Source organism: Bombus affinis, chromosome 7 (assembly GCF_024516045.1).
Source record: "Bombus affinis isolate iyBomAffi1 chromosome 7, iyBomAffi1.2, whole genome shotgun sequence".
In the NCBI taxonomy this organism is placed as follows: Eukaryota; Metazoa; Arthropoda; class Insecta; order Hymenoptera; family Apidae; genus Bombus; species Bombus affinis.
The window spans coordinates 11,579,397-11,604,482 of record NC_066350.1 but is presented as its reverse complement, the minus strand read 5'-3'; the positions used below and the strand labels follow the sequence as shown (position 1 = coordinate 11,604,482).

The 25,086-nt window shown below is 39.0% G+C and overlaps 1 protein-coding gene across 19 annotated transcripts in view; it reads right to left on the bottom strand.

Moving 5' to 3' along the window:
• Positions 1-25,086, bottom strand: part of LOC126918944 (MAP7 domain-containing protein 1-like) — a 197,569-nt gene that overhangs the window by 83,927 nt on the left and 88,556 nt on the right. Inside the window, exon 1 of one of the 19 annotated variants that reach the window (XM_050727534.1) lies at positions 1,902-3,166. The exons of 16 other annotated variants lie outside the window; for them this stretch is intronic. In XM_050727534.1, the coding sequence (XP_050583491.1) occupies positions 1,902-2,064 (163 nt within the window). In that variant the 5' untranslated portion in view covers positions 2,065-3,166. Of the gene's footprint in view, positions 1-1,901; positions 3,167-25,086 lie in introns of those variants that run through there. 2 more of the 19 variants (XM_050727538.1, XM_050727546.1) reach the window with 2 other exon arrangements.

Genomic DNA, 25,086 nt, shown 5'->3' with positions numbered 1-25,086 from the left:
GCGTTCACGTCAGTACACGCCATTTACAACGATATTTTTACGCTTTCCCCTTTCGTTCTTTCTCGACTTTCCAAAAGAACGATAATCGAAACAGGTAACCTCATAGCCTCAACCTTTCGCCTGCGTTGTAAACTCGATAAAACTTTTTCAAAAGGAAATGGGAGAAAAAAGAAAGATTCCAATTCCCACGCGTAATCGAACCTCGATACGATTCGTCGATACAGAGGGATATGTAACCACATCCGCTGAAAGCAATCGAACAACGTAAAAACTTTCAAAAACAGGCTACGAAAGCGTTGCCTGAACAGTGAAATATCACGCTATCCGATGTCCCCGCGATTCGAAGGCAACGCGAAAATCTTACGATACTCGAGTATCGATAAGCCAAACGAATAGAGTCTACGAGAAAATATCGTCGACCATTAAAGCAGCGGAGGACAAGGAGGGGGAAAAAAAAGAGGAGAATGGAGCGGACAGGAGTGGCAGTCGTTTATCAAACGCGTTTCCAGGGGCGTCAAGCGCGGAGACGTACTTTTTAGCGCGTGACATCAGCAGATCTATTAGTCACGGGCCTGACGATGAGTTCTGTCGGTTGACGGCAGCCGCGTGCGGCAATTACGTCGAATCTGGAAAGGAAGCGACGTCTCTACGTAAGGGCAAACAATGCCAGGCTAACGTTGCCCGTGTTGGAAGCCTTTCATTAGAGTTTAACGAGAAAAGTCGAGCGAGCCGACTCGTCACGTGCAGAACTTAACCGAATCGTCTTTCGTCGAAGCGTCGAAATAAATAACATCCAAGGAAAATAACGACCGGCAAAGAAGAACGAACAAATTACGAAACTTGCTGTAATTAACTCGAGAAGATAGTGGAGAGCCTTCGATATTAATTAAAATACTGTTCTGTTCTATCTAAATCGATTTAATCACAGAAACGTCATACGATCCCATTGATGACAGCCGAAGAAATAGCAGCCGTAGGCGTGTCCTGAGCTAAGATCGTTGGAACGAGGTAAATCCGACTTAACGTGTACAATAGCCTCTTTTTTGGGGGGAAAATGAGCGAGCTCGTTTTGCTGTCCTTTCTCCAATCGGGAAACTAAAGCAATCCGGTAACGAGAATCTCGTGAATATTTTATTCGAGCCGTTTTTAAAGAAGAAGCAGAAGCACCGTTCGAACGTCGAATTTACGCAATAAACCACGCCTCGGGTTTGCGTCTCTTAAGCTGGAAAGTTCGATCGGCATCCTCGATTCATAAGGACGACAACGACAGCGTGAATGGAATAACGAATTCAACGATGACCAATCTCAGAAGTCGAAGGCTCGATGACGCTATGGGTTAATGTACACGTATTTGCGGCTCGTGCAGCTCGATACGCAGACACGCTTCAACGAGATCGTAGAAATCGCTATGGTAAATTAGGCGATATAGAAACGTATAAAACTTTATCGAGCATTCGACTCTTCATTTTTATTACCAAACGATTAAAACGTTGTAGAATCGTTTTAAACTTTCCTTCGATGTTACTACTATCCTATCATTTTAATTTATCCAACCTAATGAAGCAACTCGATATCGACGAACTTTATCAATACCATATAGATAGAGGAAATTCTAACAAATCGATACCAATGTAAATTATTTTAATTTAATGTAAAACACGCGAACGTTCTGCATTAAATTAGACCAAATACAGATCGTCCAAGATCCCAGAATATCCACAATTCCTATCTCGAATGCCACTAATCTCGAACAAGTCGTCCAATAATCCCCTTTGGAAGCGTTCGATAATCGAGCAATAACGTTGCTGGGTCTCTGACAGAGCGATGGACGCGCCGCTTCCTCCGTTTATATTTAAATGATCATCGGTTACTGCTTCGCAGGAAGCAACTTCTAAATGTACCTTCGCGAAAGTGCACCTTCCTGTACGGTCGATGCCTTCCATTTTCCTGCACAGGTAGATCATGCGGTCCCAGGTTCTCCCTCGACAACGAACTCACTAGGATCCCCCTGAGAGTCGCAAGGGTACTGCTCGGAATCTCTCTGTTCATGTCGTCAGCTCCCATATCATCGACGTTTCATTAACACTGACATGTCGCCGCTAATATTCGTTGATCCTCGTACGAATTATTTGAAAAGAAATAACACCAATTCCTCGAATATTCTGTGTCGATGGATTAAATTTCGCGCGCTTGGAGATGCCTAGTGCGCTTCGACAAAGCGAAGCGACCCGATCTCCTCCGATCAAACGATCGATACTTTAATGTCACCGCGTGTGGACCACGCTCCACGTTGTTGATGATTCTATTTATTTCCAGATGAAACGGAAAGTCAACGTAAATAAACGGAAGTGTGGGAAGGAAGAGTCACACGATCGTTAACAGTGAGTCGTCGAGCGAGAACGCGATCGTCACGTAACAGAGCCGCCTCTTTTCGCCGTGATGCCCGTAACTGGCTTCTTCATAGGCCATCGCCGACGACCAACAGCAGCGACGGCACGTTACGTCACCATGTAAATTTAATCGGCTGTTTAGCGGCTGATGGCTCGCGCTAAAGGTCGCGTGCGGGCGTAGGTTCGCGGTGCTGCATACGAGGCTCGACGCAGGCTATCGATCCGGCTGTCCACGGCCTGTGTCCCCTCGGAAAACCGACACCATCCTCGTCACGATTAGAAAGTACCTTTCTCCTAGATCGATTTAGAAACTCCGCACTTTTCACCCGGGAAAACATCGACGAGCGCCGCGACTCGTCGCAACCAACCACTTTGCTGTGTTCCTTCGAGCCTTCGTGTAGTACACGTGTTCATGTATGTACACTAAAAACAGTAGGTAACCACGTGATTGCGATTCGTGAAACGATTTCAAATTTCCCGATACCAGTGATACACGTAAGAATCGTTTCCACTTTTATATGTAACTATATATAGATATATGCACTTGTGTACCGTATCATACGGTACCACTTTGTATTCGATCACAAAGGTTTAAACGAACGGCAGAAGAGTTTTGCGGTATCGATTGAGAATTGTAGACGAGAGAGTGTCGATTTTCAAATGGAATCACGATCGCGGTAACAAGACGTCCCTGTGGAACATGCTCGACCGTGTGACTGACTTGCTCGAGAAGCCACAGGTCCCTCCTTACTCGTCGCAAGTCTTTCTTGCTCCTTCTACGAGTCTCTCCCACCTCTCTGTGTCGGTCTGATTCGACGACGGACAGTTGTGAGCTCTGCGTGCACCTTGGACAGCGTGCCGACTGTCTGTTTCAAAGGAGTGGGAATCGATGTTTCCATTTTCTCGTACACCACGCTCGAACAGCACATACGATGTATGTATGAACAATTACGAGCCGTGGTTGTATAACCACTCGGTTTCTTTAAATAGATTACTTCTGTTTACACGTTGTTATCCACCAGGCGCCATTGTTGAAAGACAGTATTAGGAGAAACAATATTACGCTTTCTGCGTCGTTCTTTGTTCTAAGTAACTTTTAGTTACACTGGTAGACACAGCCAGTTTAGCGGTGGAATTAGAGATAGAAATTCTGGAAGGAGAAATTGCTCGGTGAGTGCCAAGTGCTCTAGGTTCGAGTTCCGATCCAGTAAACATGGTCGTCCGTTTTTTGCCAACGCTGTCTTCGTTACCTCGTTTCTGCTCTTATCGATTATTTTGTTGCATTTCAAGTGTTCTGAATGCCACTTAACGGTTTATAGTTTTAGACGCTCGACATATTATGGATAGATAACGAGGTAAGATACATGGCGATTCGTATTTCATCATTCTTGACTAGATATCTCATATTTATCACATGCATAGAGAGAAATTCTAAGTCAATAATGAGTGATAACAGTCGGTAATAAATTAACTTGTTCTTCGAGGAGACGAATTAACATGTTGTCTGAATTTCTAATCGCTTGGATATAACAGTTTCTTTATCTAATAATCAGTCGTAATATTTCTGTTGGGAATAAATCATGTCATACTTGTATTTGCGAAGATTAAGATCAATCTGAAGTTTCTATAGACACAAGTAAAGAAACATAGCTCAAATGAGGCTGCATTTTATCTATCAAAAATTCTAACAAGTATTCTACTTCGGATATTTTATACGCTTTTGTTTGTTACATACATTCTGTGCATTTTTATATCTCTGAATCTTCATACAAGCGCGGAAAAGTCAGCAGTCTGGCGATCAGAAATTTCTAGCAAAAAAATTAAACGTCTTACTTTCGCTACGTCATTTACTCGAATCAGTAGAATTACTTCCGTTACTGGTCAGCCATGTTCGCGGTGCAAGTAACATTGAAATACGTCGACGTGGCATTCTCGCATTAAAAATAGACGAAACGCGGCGCGTCAATGAATATTCCATCGATCCACGTCGATCACGAGGCTCATTATTCACGGCTAACCTCGCGACTAGATAAAAAGAGATGACGCGGACGAGCCTCGTCACGATATTCAAATTGCTGCGACGTTTCTCAAGCATTCTGGCGTTTCTTGATTACGCGACGTTTGTCATTTCCGAGATAAGAATAACGAGACGTTTGGCTTCCAAGACATTTTCGTGCCCTGAACGCGGAACAAAAGGAATCGGGTATCGGCTAACGTTTTCCTTTTCGTTGCAAATGACAGTCTTAGCTAACGACGAGTATGAAACTTATATTGGAGAAATAAACATGAAAATTATTTGGAATAAAACGCGTAATGCAGTAAAAAAATTATACAAAAATCGTTCAGATTCTTAAAAATACACTATTGCAAATCTACAATTTTCATGAAAAGTTGCAAATTGGATCTTTTGGTTATTCCGATAGCTTTCTTCCTGGCGGTTAAGAATTATACAAATTTTCAGACTGAATTTTCCAATTTTGCACCGCATATGTTACATGTAAGGAGTTTCTTGAGGGAAACCAGTATCATTTTATTACACATTGTAAATTTATAAAATTTCTATGAAAGATCATGAACTGGTGGTCATTTTGTCCACTCCGGTAGTTCCAATGTTAAAAGTGTGGTTGTTTTTTTTCTGCTTCAGAAGTTACCTATTCATTCGCGATTCTGAAAGCATCGTCGATTTTCTAGAAGTAAATGGTTGGTTCACTCTCGGTGAATCCTTTGAACCCGCTGTATCTCTTCGCTTGGTTAAACACCATGTTGATCGAAAGTCGTAAAGAAGCTTGTAAACTGTGGGGGAAAAGTGTAACGCTCGATTTAAGAAGAGACTTCGGTGAATGCAGGACTGTTTAATAGGAATAGATAGAATATCTATGGTGCATATCTGTGGTGCATGGATAATTTGCAACGAGAAATCGACGCCGTAGCGTTAACGTAGATCGTTAATTTGGTTTGGTAATCGCTACGTTCCGAAGAAGCGACGTACGAGCTTCTCAGGTATAAATTAACGTTGAGAGGATAGGTCAGATGGGATCGAAGTCTTTAACGATGACAGTGGATTCCTTAGTTAATACAAAATGAGAGAAGGAACTTTCTAGCGTTTATACATTCCGAACGTAATCATTTTTTTACTTGAAGATTCTCCGTTTCTCGACGTGCCGTTTCCGTCACAAATAAACGATACCATATTGATATGTGTGAGGAAATCTAACTGAATTTGATACAACTGTTTCGATTATTAGTCTCGTAACTATAAAAATACCTGCATAAAGAAATGGCCTGGTTTCCGAATCGATACATTGTCGTTTCAATAAAAATATTCGTTAACACCTCGCTGATAACTATTGACAACCCAAAGAGATTCTTGCAATATAAACCCCAGTTCAATGCAAACGAGGAGAAAGCTTCCATCGAAAGCCGTGCTAACTACTATGCGCAACGAGTCCTATAACGTTTACAATGTTTATTCATTCTTCCATGCCGCTTCAACAACGCCTCTTCCCTGTCACACTAAATCTCCGTCTTCTGCTAACCTTCTTGACCCAATGCACTCCAACGAAACAAGCGAAAAATAAACTAAACCCTGCTCTATAATTACTCACGATCACTGACATTTCCATCGTACAGTATCGCGATTAACAGGCAATTAAGCGCGTTTTCATAAAGCATAGCCTCCGCGTCCCGTCACAATGGACGGGTCCTAGGATCGCACTGTAACATCCAACTAGTTATCTCTCGATAATTTCGTCCCACACAAGCAACGCATCGGTCCGTGAATACCGTAAATCATCCGTAATGCGCGAATCGCCCATAACCAAGTCCAATTGCTCTCGGCTCATCGATGACCCCGCAAACGAGAACGGAAGCGGCAACACATTTTTTCCCCCCTCTGGAATGGCCTTTTCCCTTCCTTCACCCCGTTGGTAGGGTAGAAATGCAATTTATAAGCCGAGAATCATGGTGAACGTCCGGCACGGTGGTTTCACGAACATCGATTATTCTATTATATATCTTCTAACCCCGAGAAATTTGCCAAGCAATTTCCGGGCTAATTATTTTCCCCGCTGAGAAGATCACCGCGTGATAATCTCCGCCAAACGGAATCGCCATGACGAGGGTTTCTTCGACGAATTATCGCGAGGCGTGAGCGTCGATGCGTGGAAATCTGAAATCATCCATGAACTAGGGACCAACTGTAAATAACTGACTCGGAGAATCTGGTTCACGGCTCCGAGTCTGGTTCCATAGTGGTTCGCGGTCCTACGTCGAAGATGTGTTTTCGTGAGGATCATGCGTCACGCAAAGGCAAACGTCACGCGTTGCGAACGCGGTAATTAACTTTACGATCGTGTGGTATAGGGTATGGTATATTGTAACACTTTTAAGAATAATGATAGGAGTAATGATTCTTGGTGTTGTTAATTTTTTCTGTCTTTCTTCTATAATTATACTTTTTTATTTCGGTACCTGGTTATTTAGCGTTATGCAGTTAGTTATGTTTAATTCTAGCTCGGGCAAAACTTCGACAAGAAGCTTGAAGAAAAGGCATGTGAGTAGTACTGTTATTATAATGTCTACATGTTTATATTTTTGCCATTATTAATAGTAGTTTTCCGTGGATTGGAAAAAGCGACTGGTAAATTTCAATAATTTAATGCTATTTCATCCAACTATCGTATGACTCTAAATGATATTCCATAGAAAAATAATATTTGTATTTTCCATTACATTTCACTATAAAGAAGAACAAAGTGTCCAGTTATTTTGTACACAGACGAAGAAAACAAATTTAATGGTATACTAAAAAATTATACAACCGCATAGTCGTTGCATTAAGGACAATTATGTCTTTCCAACTCGAGTCGTGGTTTTGCGCTTCGTCATGATATAGATCAAAATCAGAGGTGAAAAACAATCGGCCAGGAGCTTGCACAAACAATGAAACAAACAGACGGGTCTTCTGCAGAAACTTTAGCAACGAGTCTCTCCTTCTTCGATGTTAATGACCATGAAAGTCATGACGGGGAACGTGAAAAAAAAGTGGTATCGCCTGAAATGGAAGAACTCGGGGAAAATGCAGTCGCGCTCGCGAACATCCATACAGGGGCGAGAAGCTAAGAAACTCGGCAACGAACTCTTTGAGGATTGAAAAGGCAACGCTTCGAGAAGCTGACCTCGTTTTTCATTCAGCCGGCAAAACCTGCGGGCGATTTTCCGGTGACGTAGAAATCTTTGCCGAACGGTTTGCCGAGAGCGTCCTGGAAAGCAAGGAAAACACACGGAGGAAATCGAGCACGGAACAGACGACACGTTTTTTATCACAGACTTTCTACCAGATGAGACGGAAAAGAAATAAGGAACGCGGATACCACCCACTATATTTTAGAAACAATGATAGTTGATGATATTTGAAGGTTTCAACAGGAAAACTTATAATTATTCGCTTATAATTATTCGAACGACACACTTTCTTTTACTTTAGCTTATTTTTCAATAACAGTCAATATCTTACTTCGTTAAAAGTACCTGCATGTTTCTAGTAATTACAAACGCAAAAAATATGACATTCATTTCGAAAGGTTTTAATTCCAGTATTAAATGTTCCTTCTTTCTTTCATTTTCTTCAATAATTCTCTTTTCACCAATAAATCTCAGTTACCATTTAATATCATGTTTCCTCATATCTTGGTATCTCCGGATTAAGTTCAATTACATCTGGGTCACTATTTAATCTATGAACTACATTTCCCGCATACAATAAAACCTTCATCACGTGTTGCGCTACAACTCGGGTTTCTCGTGCGAAAGAAAAACAATTAAAGTATTCCGAGGAAAAATAGTCGTAATCCTTCTGAAATAAAAATTGAGATTTTATTATATCGTATATTAGAAGTAGGGAAAGCTATTAGACTGTAATGTAATAAAAAACCGATCAATGTCATATCTTTCCGATAGAGGAGCATTTATGAACAGTCATGGAGAATTTATGATCAGTTAATAATCTTGAAACGATTATAAATTTTCATTCTAGAAAGCATAAATCACAACCTGCCAATGCAAATTCTACGATCCTCGAACAACTAAACTAATCAAGAACGTGCATATTATAACTTTCTCTTAAGATAAAAATAATAATCGCAGGACATTAAATCTCGTACCTCTTAAAATTTAAGTATTAACGAAGAGGCATTCATATCGTAAGAAAGGAGCATATTAAACCTTGAGTTTTGTACAACGAGAAGAAGTTCACGAAAGCCCAAATACTAAAAATTTTACTTTTTACGACACTGTACTTAATCGCTTTTCTCGCGAACTCTTCAATTATCAGAAATATAATCTTTGGTGAAGTGGTCCGGTGTGAAATCATGCCACTTACATCAGACGATTTTATGTGGCGTCGTTGCGAACTGAACGTCTCCGTTTCGCTCCGTTACAGTAGTCTGTCTCGATTGAACACGACTACATACTGCTCGTATGGAAACTGGTTGGTTGATGGAGGTAGCCGATGATCTTGCGACGATATCGCGTGATTACGCAACCGATTTTTCTCGAAACGAAACATATCTGTTCGCATCGCGGCGGCGTTTTCTACGCCTCGAACTGGTCGCCAGGCCCCGATATTCCTGACGACGATTTCTTGTGGCCGGTTGGCCTTGCAATGCCACGTGCAATGCAAAGCGTCTCTGGCATTAGAACTGTGCCCACCTGCGTGCACCGCCGATGGCATCCGGCCTTTGTGGCCGACTATCCACGCGGTCGAGAAAACGCTCAATCGGCGTTCCTTTTATCCTCGACCTCTCAGCAGCGGATTATTATCGATTTCTGATTAATTCTTGTCGATTGGAACCGGTTTCGCCAAGAAAAAATTCTTTCTTCGCCAATACGCTATATAGAGTCACTGGATTAGGCAACAATAATCGTGCAATAATCTTATAAGTAGATAAACATACGTTATTTCCTTATTGCTACGGCGCCTTTCAATAATTCTGAGTAGTCCGTGATTATATCATAACTCTCGAACAACTATTTAATGACTCATACCTCAGTCTTTCTATTCCAATGATAATGTATGTACACTTAAAGATTTCACAAGCAGAATACATTCTTGCTGCGTGTCATTGTATAGTCAATTGGCAGCGTGTTACTGTGCATCCTAATATCCTATTCTTGGAACCGATCTTTACTTGCAAAAATCTCTTAACATGCTCGTCGCCCAACTACATCTATCGCTAGACTGCAAATGTCTAGGCAACATCATATTCTTATGAACGTGAAGTAAAAAAAAAATGGACTTTAGATATACTCGTTCTACGAAGTAGATATGATAACTTTTACTATATCCGTATATTTTTACACTTTTCAATCTCTCACGAATACATAAACGTTTACGGTCTACTTATCGCATCTGAACATCACGGGGAAGAAACATAATAAGTAGACATATTATTGGAAGCAGATTTAGAAACTCCAAAATTATTGGACAATTTAAAATTCTCCGTGAGTAAAAGACAGTGGATATCCGTAACTTAATACGTTTAAGTCACGAAGATGGAATACAGTACCTCGTTTCTACGTCTCCATAGATGAAAACGAAAAAAGGAGCGTATGAATAACGTGAACAGATCGACTAACTAAAACAAATCGTTTTCACTGATCGATGACCGGTATACTTCGTCTACTTTTATTTATCTCGTGAAATTCGTCTCGTGAGAGATGCTAATGGTCCTGCGGAAATTCTCTGGAACCGTGACAAAAGGCCATCAAGGTAATTACCGGGGAAGCCGACGAAAAATAGGAGGACGCCACTGGGGCCGTTTTAAGTGTGAACTTCGCGAGATCTATCGGCAAGTTCGTAAAAGAGCCATTAGGAAGTTTCAACCCGGAGGCTGCCTACCAACTTCCCTGCATCCTTAATCGCCGTTTTCACGGATCGCCGATATTACGCCATTTAAAATTCTAATCCGCGACTGTTTTCGTTCTGTTGTTGTTGCGAGACGATCGCGTGCAAATGGTCCCCCGCCCTAAAGTTCGCAAGAACGCGAATCGAGACGAATATCTTGAAAGAGAACGGTTTAGTTGGCCTTCGCTGTTCCAGAAAGGCCTTCGTACTTAGGTTGTTCGCCATAACAATTTCATTTCACGTGGTAAGTTCCGGTATATACGCTTTTAGTAACGGCAACGTAAAATGGAAAGTTACGAGAGTTAAGAATTCCGTGATTACGAGATTGAATGAGTTCTTCATAAAGCTTCTAAATGGTATATCTTGATGCTAAAAATATTGCCATAACAGTATGCTATTGGTTTGTTACGAAACTTCGTAGATTCATCAGCTGTTTCTGAAAGCTTTGTGTCTTTCGATTCATGTAAAAGATCTTCTGCCCAACTAACAAGAAGATGGCAAGAACTGAGAAATCTCGAACGAGTTGGCTGTATGTGAATTCGATGTTTTAGATCGACGGTAATCCAGTCGCAAAAAGATGTGCATGCATGGCCCTTTGTTTACGAGAAACTAATCGAGAAATTATGTACTACGATGAATAAAAATAATCAGAGATTTACGAAAAAAAAAATTATAAAAACTTAATATTAGAAGCAACAGAACATTAATATTATAAAAGAATTTACAAAGTAAGATATAAAAGAAATTTATTAGTTTCTCGAACACAAAGAGGGCTGTGCACTCAAATCCTCTTGGGATTGTTTTATCATAAACCGAAAGCATCGAATGCACACACAGCCAACTCGTTCGAGATGTCGCAGTTCTTGCCATCTCCTTATAAGGATATTAAAATATTCCCTTCCAGTTGCCAAGTAATATTAAAACTGGAAAATCAATAAAAATGGACTCGGCGTGTTTTGAACAATGGAGACGATACGATTGACGTTCATGTAACTATAAATATATTCAACAATGCTCTCTCCTTTTTCTCCCTGTATCTCGCTGCAAATTCTACCAACGACCGCAGACGCGTAAAACTCGTTGATTCACGTGAAAGTGCAATCAGCCCCAATTTGTCCGGGCGGATCGTTGCGTGGCGCATGGACGCCGTTAATTATTCCGCGCGTGCCAGTTACAAATGCATGAAACGTAGGGAACGTTTCCTGACGCGGGGCTTGGCGCGGTTGAATTTCACCTTTCAAAGCAGCACCCGTTCGCATCGAAGGACGAAAATTGTCGATCCCGGTCTGTCGTTTGCGTAATCCTCCGCTTTTTTCGCGAGTCAGCCTCTTGTGCAACAGCCTATTAAAACCGAACTGCACGACGTCTATGGTGGCGTCGCGTTGTCGCGATAGTGACACGAGGCTTCGGGTGCCGGCGCAGGTAGCATTTGGGTGAATCGATTCTCGAATTGCGTAGGCAATTGTACTCGAGTCCGTACGTAGAACGTCGCATCACGATCTTAGATAGCGATCGTATGAATAGAGCAGTCATTCTGATTAATGAGCAGCTGTCATTTGTAACTGCAATCGTCATATACAATAGTTGCTTTGATAGGCGAAGAATTAACATCGTTTCGATACAAGACCAGTTACAACGGAACGGTTCTTGCGATTAATTCGAATAGAAGCGATTCATTAATTCAAATGGACCAATACGATTGCAACGTCGATTCCTTTGAACTAGAGTGACTAATGCGCTTACCCGTGCATCGAGGATTGCGGAATTATCCTTTGATCGCGTATTTTTTTTCATTTTTGTAATTCTATAACGGTAGTCAATTTTTATATCAACCAGCCGACAAATAGAATTTCCCCGCATTTTACTCGGTTCGAAAGAGCTTTAGCCAGAACGCTTTAACTCTTGGTTAAGATTAATCTCTTCCTATTGTTGGTCCAGTAAAACCCGGTGAATTTTTAAATGCTGCTCCAACGGCTCTCCGACGATCAAAAACCGTTCTTCTAATAAATATCCACGTGAAACACGGACAATTAGTTTAGTTATTTAGTTATTACAGAATCGACATAGAATTAGAATATTAGAATTAACATAGAATTAATATACTATGATAGTTAATTATTATAGGATTAGTTAATCCTCGGAATAATATATAAATAAATAAATTTAATACATATAAATTGAATAGAAAGATCCGACCGAATTAAAGCAACGAATAACAGTCAGTTATTTCGTATCAGTAATATTTTGTTCGACAAGAAAGCATCTCGAAGTATCATTTTCAGTTATATATATTCGTATTCAATATTTTTTATTCATATTCGTACATCATTATCGCATTTAACAAGAAATTAATAAATATAAACCTGCAGAATAGGACAATGAACAGGAAAAAACGTAAAACAGAAGGAGTCTAGTTAGCAACGTACGATTATTCAACTACAGATAATTCGATAGATCTCTAACCCGTCATGCATCGAGCATGCGATCTCGAAACTGTCTGTTACCGCGTTTAGACGGCACTCCGGTGAAACGTTTTACATAACTGAAAGTCGAAGCGCCTTCCCGTCACTATCACCGATCAACAATTCTCTTTTACGGCTGTTGCGAGACGCTTCTTTTTGCTCTAGTTCTCTGCGCATCGATCTCCGTCATCATTTTACTTCCCAATATCGAAAAAAGAAAATCGTTCAGCATGTTGAGCATCTCGTGACGTCTATATGTTCGAACCTGAGTACCACGGAACGTTCCAATCTATGTAGTAAAATTATTAATTATTATAGTATAGTAGGAATAGTAACGTACCTCACATTTTAAGAATGTCATTTGTTTATTTGTGTCGTCTATAATTTTTTCGCCGATAACATTCGTATTACTTGAATTATGATCGAATTATGATTGGATTGATTTGATTTGACGATTTGATTAATTTTAACGATGATTGAATTATGGTCAATATATTAAGAAGATTCTCTTTACATTCGTCCTTTATTAAATTAAGAATTTCCAGTGATAATTCCCAGAAAAGAAAATCAAATAAAATAGCAGGCAAAGCATGGTACGTACATCGATCTACCTTACGTTGAATCTTTAGAAAATAAAACGTAGATTTGTGTCAAGTGATTTCGTCGACGATGTAGATTTTTATTAATATTCATGTATACAAGGATTACCGAAAGGACCATCCTGTTTATAACCTAATTAGGTATTCCGTTTTCAATTTGTTCATTCCGCTTCTAGGTAACGTTAAAAAGGTTCTTCCATTCTACTGATCGATCACAACGCGTTTCTGGTACAGACAGCCTCCGCAGTAATATAATTCTCATTTAATCCTAATTTATTTCTAATTGTCGTAAATGTTGCTAAACAACCGCGTTGTAAATTACGAAAGCTGAAACCCACTTTGCATGTCCTCGAGTAGAAATTGAAAACGCAAAACCTCGACAACGAAAACAGCGTAGAACAAATGACACAGTATCGCGAATGCAACATAGAGCATACAACGACCGCTGTAGAAACGTTTCACAAACCGCCGAATAATGCTACGAGAGCAGTTACACGCTGCTCATTATGTATAAACGTGACAGTAATGGCTCGTAAGAATTACTGGACCGGTATGCGAGCCTGGAAGCCTTTTGTTTGCCAAGCGACTCCTCTGCCGAACGGGCTATGCAGTCGTATGCGGATTCTCTAATCCTAATGTCAACGTGATTGTCATTTACATAGCGTACGAGTCAAGCTGTGGTAAGTCAATGAAAATGACGAGAAAAAAGTGCAAACTTGGCGAGATTCTCGATTAATCGCGTTCTACCATCGCAGTTTCGCTGTCCTGGATTTTCATCGCTGAAGAAGTTTATTTAATAGTACGATATCTTTTTAATGGAATATATAAATATCGATACAGTAGCGGTAAAAGTCGAAGAACCAGTTCTGGAATCGGTGGAAAACGTGAATACAGCTCTCCAAATAAAGAATGTCGTCCTCACGAGTTCGGAACGCGACAAAGTGAAAACGACCCGTGCTGATCAGACGCGTCGAGCTCGCTGCTCCAAGTAGAATGAGCACGATCGGTAACTTCATGGCGAGATTCCACGGAAAAAGTAAGTTTGTTTAAATTTTTGTATTTCAGCTGATGCGTAATATAAATATAAAAAGACTACGTAGATAAATTAGTCAGATTGTTCCTTCAAAAATTACAGTTTATTAAGATTTCTTTTAAAATTCGAAAATCGACGACTGCGTATTTTCCGCTCAATCTTTATTACGATAAAAGATAATTTGAAATTCTGAACTGTGATTAGTCAAAATGTATGAAAACTATAAGAATAGGTTACACATTCTGATCCATTTGCCCGAGCAGCGATGCATCAACGCAAGCGTGTCGCTGAAAAAGACGTCGCGGATGAGAAGGAGTTTGCCAATTCGAAGGATATCGAGTTCGCAGCTGTCGGTTTCTCACGACTATGCCATAACGATCTTGCATCTCAGATACTCGAGTTCTCTGCAATTCTTGTCTGTACGCTAGTTAGTAGCCCGCGGTTCACACGAAAAAATTCCACGTTTCTAATAACAATGACGAAAATTCACGTAACTAATTCAGGCGATCAGAAACAGACGATAAGAACAGAGAATCTCGATGAAAGTGAGGTTGAAGTTTCTGGGGAAAAAACGCGTCTCGCATTTAAAAATCCTCTAACAGCCTAGAAATTACAAGAAACGTTTTTTCACGATGAAACCGGACTGTAGTCTTTTATTCAAGAATCGTCGATTAAAACATTCGCCGTTACTAAAAAGCGCGACTGTCAACGCGTAGAATTCCATTTTTTATTTTTTCTCCATCAGAGATGCCTCTGCTTTATGTAGTAATGTTTGTTTCAATGCGTTGTCTACGGTTTTGCCATTTTATCGAAATCTGCACACCCTTCCAAAATTCTGAACTTCAAAATAGGATAAAATCAAGTGCATAATAAAATCATTAAAAAATGTCACTTATGATACAATAGATTAATTAAAATTTGTGTAGTTTAAAATTGACAATCTACACCAAATACCGAAGTTTCGTTAAAAATAAGGTTTGTAAACGGAGATATTTAAAAAGCAAAATGCAATAGTTATATCAGCATTACATAAACAATTCGATTGACGCATGCAACATATGCGTCAGTAGTATACGAATACGTTAGTCAGACGCAAACGCCAGAAGAATAGTTTAGCTTGTCATGGGGCGCGATGATTGCATGTTAATCCACCAGACTATTTGTGTATATCGGAAGAATTGAATGCACGACTCTTTCGAAACAGATCTATCTCCAACGGGGGCTGAATACCCGGAATCGGATTAAGTTAACGTTGAGTGACAATCTCGGGTAATAGCTGCGAAGGAAATTGAGTAACTATGCAAATTTCCGTTCTCCTTCTCCCTCTGCTTCTTTCCCTCCTCGTAGAAAAGCTTGCGCGGATTCCGTAGGTCAGTTAAATCGTAATAACCACGAACCAACAGGTCGAGCGGAAACTTGGTAAGGTCGCAATTAGATTTCTACTCGATCAACTCTGTAGCAGCAGGAGGTCATAAGCTAGATTTTTTATATATATTATGCGATATAGCAGGGCAGAGAATATTGCGATAATAATCTTTTTATTACTCTGGAGTCGTAAATATCACGAGAAATCATAAGTCATATCAGTAACTTTCTCGCGGCGCCAAATAGAGAAGCTCCATTCTTTTTCGCTTATCATTTTGTAGTTTCAATTTTTCATAATTTCTATCCGATTTAAGTTTTTTTTTCCCTAAGTAAAAGCATATTGATCTTAAAGGATCATAGGATACATTAATTTTAGTTGTAATCCATCAACAAAGCTAGGTGATGTAGCACCCTGTTATTATATTTAAAAAAAACCAAGGGATCATGTGAAAAGCAAATGATCAAAACCGAATCTTCATCAATTGCGTACTATCTTTCATCCTAACCATTGACACCTGAAATCCTACATTGAACTCATTCACGCTGAAAGATTTCAAGTTCCTACACTTCAATCTTCAGTTAGTGCGAATTTTTCAAAGCAAGAGACAAAGCAAACAAAGATTTTACACCCTACGTAAAAGTGAATCCAAATTTCCATACTCCTACCTTTAGGAATATTAATTTTCCATAACAAAGATCGATATACCTCTAAGTCCTATGCTAAACTTATTTACACAAAAAAATTTCTAATTTCCATACTCCCATCTTTGCACTGTAAATCTTCCGTAACAAATGAAAATTAAGCAACGTATCTATGAACTCCGCGCTAAACTAATTTATACAAGATTTCCCGTCACTCATCCCGACCATCCGTTTCAATCTCTCGTTCATTCTCCTCGCCTCCGGTTAATTCAAATAAACCAAATATTCGATTCAGCGACCCTCAAATCGCTACAGAGTCAGAAACGCGAGCTTTTACCTTCGGCAAAGGGATAATCTTGTCAGTCACCCTTCGACGTCTTCCCCACGAAATGTCCAATCGCAGGGACAAAAATTCCGTCGCGGCGACGCGCCGCGTTGGTCGCGGATACGCGCGGCGCGTAAAAGGTTCGTTAACGGGAGAAACGCGACGGGGTTGTCGTCGAGTGCGTATTATGCAGGCTTTTTCGGTGGCTGACGTACGCCAGGTAGACCGTTAACTCTCGCCGCGGCGCGGCTGGTAATTTAAAAGCGCACGCCAAGCGAGCTTTCGAGATTTTAACGCGACTCGACCTCGCGGTTCTGATTAATTTCGGATCGATGCCGCTTTGCGACTCGACGCTGTTACGTAACTGCTTTCAGCGCCGGTTTCTCGATTGTTGACCACCTTGCAGGCGTGAAATGTTCTTTGCCACCCTGTATTACGTTCAAAAGTAATTAATTCATACTACAAATTAGTTTACGCTACAATAAATAAAGAATCTCCTTTTTTTTTCTTAGTATTTGAAACGTGAAGATTTCTCTTCGTTTTTATTTACACAAATATCGTATTGTACCGTATTGTCGATTTTGTCGACACAAATATTGCACTCTACTTTAGATGTGTGCTTTCCCGTTTCTAGAAATATTGTATCAAGTCTGTAAGTATGAAACCGGAATTTGCCTATAGATAGCCCTAGCTGATAATGTAGTTATCATTAAACTGCTTCATTGATGCCAAAAGTCTTTGTTGACATCTCACAAGCATTTTCAACTCAGAACAATACAAGTTTCATACAACAGCATATATTGTAATAGTGTTGAACATGTCGAATTTTGTGCCTGGAAACTACGATTTGCGGACAGCATTGATTTTCTGTTACCATTTGAAGAAAACTGCTGCAGAATCGCATCGAATGCTCGTCGAAGCTTACGGTGAGCATGATCTTGGTAAATCACAGTGCTTTGAGTGGTTTAAAAAATTCAGAAGTGGCAATTTTGACGTGAGGAACGAAGAACGTGGAAGACCACCGAAAAAGTTTCAAGACAGCGAATTGCAAACGTTGTTGGATGAGGATGATGCTCAAACGCAACAACAACTCGCTGATCAATTAAACGTGACACGAGTAGCTGTCTCAATACGTTTGAAAGCCATGGGAAAGATCCAGAAGGTGGGAAAATGGGTTCCACATGAACTGAATGAACTGAATGAAAGACAGCAGGAAAAAGCAAGGAAAATCTACCTGGCAGATACGAATACGCTATTGTACAGCTGAGGTAAAACAGGTTGATTTTGAGAAATAAAAGGTTCTTACGCACATTTTTGCAGAGAAGGTAGAAGGATACTGTAGGATATGTTAGAAGGAAGTAATTGATTCTAAAAGCTTGCTCATTGTAGCATAAGTTCGTTGCAGCATATATTAAAATTTAGAATACAAATGATTCCATTTCGTTTTCTAAATTTTTTTAATTTCAATACTAGAATGTGTGATCGACGTTTAATTTCTTCGAAGACGTGTGATTAATCTCGATGGAGTTAAACAGTTTGGCTTATGTATGACTTATGTATGTATTTAAGTATAATCTGTTTCAAGCCCATGGATTAACTTAAAGTTGGGATAAGTAAAGTTACCTAGTACCAAACGTTTAAATATGAGAACTTCAATGTTAAATGAGAAACACAAAAGTCAGCTTATATTGTACTGCACTGTATCGTATTATAGATACATTATATTGCTGTCCCAATTAATTAGAATTCACCTATACAAACTCACGTTTAAGATCATATAACGAAATAATTAAAAAGAGGTATATTTCTATCGTTTTTTCATGCTTCCTGTTGCGTTTGTTTATTGTAATATATTATGATGGCACTCTTATTGTTTCGTGATTCGTTTTGAAGAGCAGAGCAAATATCTTTCAATTAACACACACGCGACAGTTCGACCCACATACGTAATACAGTACGCTACATATGCATCTGAACAAATAGAATTATTTTCAAGCAAGGAACATAAAATACTCCACTTTATCATGTATAATAAAAATGTAACAAGCCTCTCCGTGAATTTGTCGCAATGAAAACTCGCGTGTAATCAATAACGCTTATTGAAAGCGAGACTAGTATCAGTTCCAAAGGTTTCGGCAGGCCGCGTAAAATGCAATAGCAGAGCAAAGCGTGGCTTAACTGTTATTAAACATTATACAGATTACTGTATTTTACCAGTAGTGATCATACATTCGATGTACTGAAAACGCGAAAAGTATGCCGGCCAACAGCGCACCGACAGAACACCATTACTCGGGCCAACATCACTTTCGCGTCACGTTGGACGCATTTGATCGACCGCAAGCGATGGAATTTCGAAATGGTATTTACGCGAGGAAAATACTAATATATCTAATTGCTAAATACTAATGTATGTAATATATGTAATTGCATGTTGTTCCACATTATGCACCAAAAACATTTGTGATATTATATTTCGTGGAAAAATTATTTACAACCAACGAGTTACTAGGATAAAAGGCTAATTACTGTAGAAAATTTGTACGAGTGTATGAGCCGCCCAGAAGTCATGTTGATTGATTCCATAAATTGCAAAGTAAACAGAAATGTATTGAACGTTACAATTGCTAAAGAACTTCTACGAGATTTACACTTATTTATGTCAGCGAATGAACTTATGGAAATAAATTATTAATCACGTATACAGATAACGAAACTGAGAGTGGAAACTAGAAACTAGAAAGTGGAGCTGACCAGTTTGGCTTCTGAGAAACTACACGAAACTTTGTGAATTTCATTATCACTATAATCAAATGAGACTACCGTGCCTACGTTGGTAAAGTTTGAAACCAATGCAAAAATGTATATAAAAATTACGCTTTTACAAAAGACATTTATTACAAACATACGCTTGGTAAAAGATTAATACACTAGATATAATTAGTGCTGAAGATGATCTCGTTAAATATCGTAGCTTACTACAATATGTTCTGTACGTATCTAGTAATTGACCGCTCGAATGCCATCATCATCTCTGTGAAATATAGAAGTACGCTAAACATGTCGTAACATCTATGTACATTTCCAAATTTCTTTTAAACTTTATCAACGTAATCATGATAATCGGATCTCATTACTGTATTAATGAAATTTCAAACTGTCTTCTGTAACACACGTAATTATATTCGTAAAGAAAAGTTTTCCACGAGCGTCCAACAATTTTCGTTAGCTACTGTATGTATATTCGTTGGATATTAAATTCAGTTTGTTCTATCGATCCATCGAGCGTTCCTAATTGTGCTCTGTCTTTTCCTTTTTTCGTCAGGAAAATCATGAAACAAAAACAGAAAGAGGTCGACAAAAAATGTATACTCTTGATATATCCGTACGGCTTCAATGAAATCGCGAACAGATACGATATTAGGCCGAACTTTCCGCATGAAAAACGTACCGCGAAACGTGGAACAGGCCGAGTTTTAACAGTCACCGAGCTATTCGTTGTATTTCCGGAGTTCTCATTGTTCGAGTACTCGAGGAACCGGCTGGCCGTGCAACCAGTAATCCGTCAGATGTTTCTACCACGCGAAAACTGCGAATTCGATGTGTATTATTTCCTCTACTCTTTTCCGCTGCTCGTTCCCCAAACGTTTCCTCCGATATTTTTGTTCCGAGTCGGCGAGCATGAAACGGTTAAATGTTGTACTTTCCGCGTTCGCCGAATTCTACCAATACTACGGCGAAAATTTAACGTAAGGATATTTATTCGAGAATGGCGAAAGTTTTTTGATAGGGAAGGTAAACTTTCAAAGTTTCTGAAGAAAACTGTGTCGCGACACGCTGCTCTGTTACACGGTGAACAACCTAGGGACCAAGTTCCGCCATCTTCATTATTCCCTGCACAAACGAAAAGTTTTCCGAGCGTAAAATACCGCCTCGTTTGAAGAAAAACTGTCTTATACTCGTTTCTACTAATTTTTAGTTAAACCATCGTATTCGGATTTTCCTTCGCATAAGAACAGAAATTAATATCAATCGGTGCTTGTTATTCTAACAGAAGAATTAAAAACGGATATCCATTGCAAGCGGATTATTTCTTAACAAAGCAATGGTGCTATGATGAAAAAAGATAATATAACAAAATCACGAAATGATATTTAAAACACATAAATTGTATTTGATTAATCGTTCTACGGAAAATGCTATTTCTATCTGTTTCCTCTGGTATAATACCCAAAACTATGTGTTTTGTGCTTTGTAATACCGTAAATATCCAACAACTTCTACATTTGTATTTTCAACATTAATTACTTATTAATTACGCAACTACATTATATCACGATATTAAATTAAATTAAACCTCTTATAAAGTTCTAAATAGATAATTCATAGAATAAATATTCCTCCTTTACTATCCTTTACTCTCTTTAATATCACAACGCCTTTTCATCTAAAACGATATAAAAACTTGTGGCATAAAAAACATAAATTTCAAAGTAGCTTCCTTCTCATCCTTCCGTTTACTAGCATCCTACACAAACCAGATAACATATCGGGGCGAGGAAGTGGGTGAACTTTTGGGGAAGCAAGGCGGCCACGATCCGATCATGGTTCCCTTCCGCGTATCTCGAGTAGAAGGTCAAAAAAGAAATCGGAAGCCGTTGCGGCGATGCACGGGATCCGCCTAATTGCGTTAAACTCCGTAACCAGCGGAGCCGTTTCTAAGTAGCTGCAGGCGTTTTAAGGTTTTCTCGACGTCTTCGTCTTCCATCTCCGGACGTTTCAATCGACGTTCTCGATATTTCGAACCTTTACGCTGGCAACTATGCATCTTGGTGCCCATTTCCATTTATTTCTTTTTTTCAGTCAATTCTTCAATCTTTCACTTAACAGTTTTCTTCGTTGAACGCGTCGCTGGATCGCTGCGAATCCCCGTTTCTTGAATACTTTCATGTCGTCTATGTTATTACAGCTTTAACTATATTTCTGAGTTTGTTTCGAGTAATTTAGCGTTAAACTCCTACGATCGGATCTTCTCAAAGTATTTAATTATTGTAGATACCTATATAAGGCACATAATAGCTACATATTTGACGAATGGGCACGTAGATAATTTTTCAATGAAAGCCATTTATTTACGGCATTACAATAGCTACGTGTCCACAGAACGATTATTGCAGATTGTGTAATTGCATTTGAAAGGAGTAGAGAGTCGAAGAGTTGAGAGTTTCCGTACCAGAACGAAAATATATACGGGAGACAGTGCGATAATTGACTTTGTTATTGAACTAAGTTGTAGTTCCCTACTGAATATTCTGGGGTTTATTAACGTAATGGATAATTGAGTACTTAAGCACTTTTGCGATCTCTGCGAAATATATACTTATAGTAACTGTCTTGTAATTTCACGCTTTGCCAGTATAATTAAACGTTCGACGATGAAACTTCTAAACGTCACATATACCACGCACGATACATTCGTAAGAAAAAAAAGAACGTTTGCAAATGTTTGAATACTTTCGTGATTGTGCGTAAGAGTTACGTACTGCTTTCAAGGAACGAAGGACACGTACAGCGATTAATCAGATTTGCATGAATTCTTATATTCTGACGTATTCTTTTTTATTTAGACGTGACGAAGGTTTACACATTCCATGATCGTCACGCTCAATTTGCTTCGTCGCGTCGCGATATCACGCATGCTTAAGATATATACAGCCGAGTTCCCATCAGACTCGCCCCGTTTCCTCGACGTAATCAACCGCGTCGATTTCCGTGTAATTCACGAGACGTCCACTCCATCAACGTTCCCAGCGAACGACCGTGTCTTACAATCGATGTTGAAGTCGGAATTCTGTGAACAACGCCTTCATTTACAAACGTGCCAACTAAAAGCCTTTCTTGGGGCGGTAATTAGAGAAATTTCAATGAATATTCCAATACCACGTTGCGAACAGTTTCTTGTAAATGTCAAGTTCCACGTGTTTTGCTTTGTCAGAAATTAATATTGCTACGAGGTAAACAAGTCTTTGCTTCGATTAACCGGTTAATTGAATCGGTTTTTAGCAGGAAAATGGCCATTGAATTAAAAGTTGGTAAAAACGAATCAATCTTAGCTGGGTTTATCGCTGTCCTTTTTACGTGTAAACATGCTGTACTTTATATTTAGCCTGTTGTCGTCCATCGCCACAGGCGAAGGAATTTTACAGAGCTGAACTTCGATATATTTTATAATTAACAGAACGGTGACTCTTTCTCTGTCGGTATAAATTAAATGACTGATAGATAAAAAGGAAAGAAACGAAATAAAAGAAGGACAAGTAAGATAAATGATTCGTGTTATTGCACGTAAACAATGATCTATACAAGATACGAAACTCGATGTGCAAAGATTAAGAGAAACGAAACGGCACGTGAAAGCATAGAGAATTCCTAAATATAGAAATTATGATTAAAAAATTAAAAATCTAAACAAAGAGTTAACTCGTCCCGTTTATGAGATTTTGTCAAACGATAATTGGAATCTTTGAACGAATGCTTCCACATTTTTCTTACGACTTTCTAGCATATATATAAAAAGAAAAAAGAAAGCGGACACGTCTTACGAGGGTAGTGTCTTGTCTCGCGAGAGACAAAAACGAGTTGATCGACTCGAAGCTCCCTGCTTTTTGACTCGTATCCCTGACCGCGCTTTCGACTGGCAAGGTTATTTTTATGGACGAATTTATATCGACGGGTTTTCGATCTACGAGATACGTAAAACGTTGGTTTCTGATTCGTTTTGCGCTGGATCTCGGCTACGTGACCGGACTGGATGATTTATAGTGCGATTCAATTATGCCTTTCAGTTTATATGGCAGAAGTAACGATATATTCTTCGAAAAAGTTGATCTTTTTGAATACTGACTTAATTTTCGTTATATAATGATTAAACTAAATTAATTAAAATAAAACGCGCGTCTTTTTTTTATATTTGACAATGTTTCTAGATGGTATGAAACTTAAAGGAGAGATGATCTTACTTAAACTTATACATAGTTATTTATCTATTGGTGGATATCGTAACTTCGTAGATTTTAGAGTAGAAAACACATAATCGCACAAGTGTCGTTATAAATTAAATAATTTATACCTGTATAGACTCAACAGTGAAAAAATAGAATAATATAACTTCTATCGAAGAGAAATTATAAGCCAACGATTATTAGAGATAATTATCAAATTCGAAAACTCTCCTCATCTTCAAAATTAATGGAACTTTAATGCGATCTTTGCTCTATAATTCAGCGACCTTTACTCGACGATACCTGTATCTAAAGACATTGAAATTTACCTCAGCATTAGAATTCCCTAAAGAACCCCAACGAAGGACCTTACAGCCCGTTAACGGACGCCTAATGATGCCCAAAGTATCGAAATGTCTCTGGTCAAAATGTAGGTCAACAAAATGAGGAGTTTTTCCTCTTCGCACAAAGCTACGTTCTTCGAGGAAAAAATTCGTTAAAATTTCTTCAACCGGACACCAATCGAGCTTCGAACTGAAGCTTCTAACGGGATTTTCGATAGTTTGTTGTCGATCAACGATCGAACAGGAAACACCGATACAATCGATAATAGTTATAAAGTAGAATTGATTAGTTTGGCGTCTGGATAATTCAAATAATAATACGTTTGTAAAACTATTTTATATGTAAAAAACGAGGTGAATAGAATCGAACATTCCAGCTGAGATTCAAAGTTTCTTGTCTACTTCTTATAGACATAATATCAAACGCGATATGTGTTATCCCATTGAAAGAGAGAAATTTATTTTATTAATCGATCTCGGATGTTTTTTTTTTAGCGAAAGCAGCGTTTGCTCGAAAATTTCATTACTTGTCAGGAATGTACAATTGTATCGCAAATATTTGTGTTACTTTATATTTTTGTAAATATTGGTATAAAAAATGAAACTTTGACGTAGAATAATTTTATCTCCTAAAAACTATCACAGCTACCCCATTTACTATATTTTTTGCATATTATGTGCATTCTTTTTAGTCATTTTTGCACCTTTAATTTTCCAACGAGTGCATAAAAATTCGCGATTTATACCATACGTAATAAAAATATTACGAACTTCTCCGATAATCTAACATTAACAACGATCATAATGTCGATCGACAACCAAGAAAGGGAAATTAGTTGTATTTTATCGCTGCTCGCTCTTTATACTTTGCAACAGCGTGCAAGCGTGTGCCTCGTTGTCGCGAAAATTAACTACGCGAGGTGACAAAGGTTGAAATTGCTTTACGTTAGAGCGGGATTTCGTGGTGAAAGTTTGCCACTGGCGGGAGGTTACAAGGGGGTGGATTTTGGAATACAAATTAT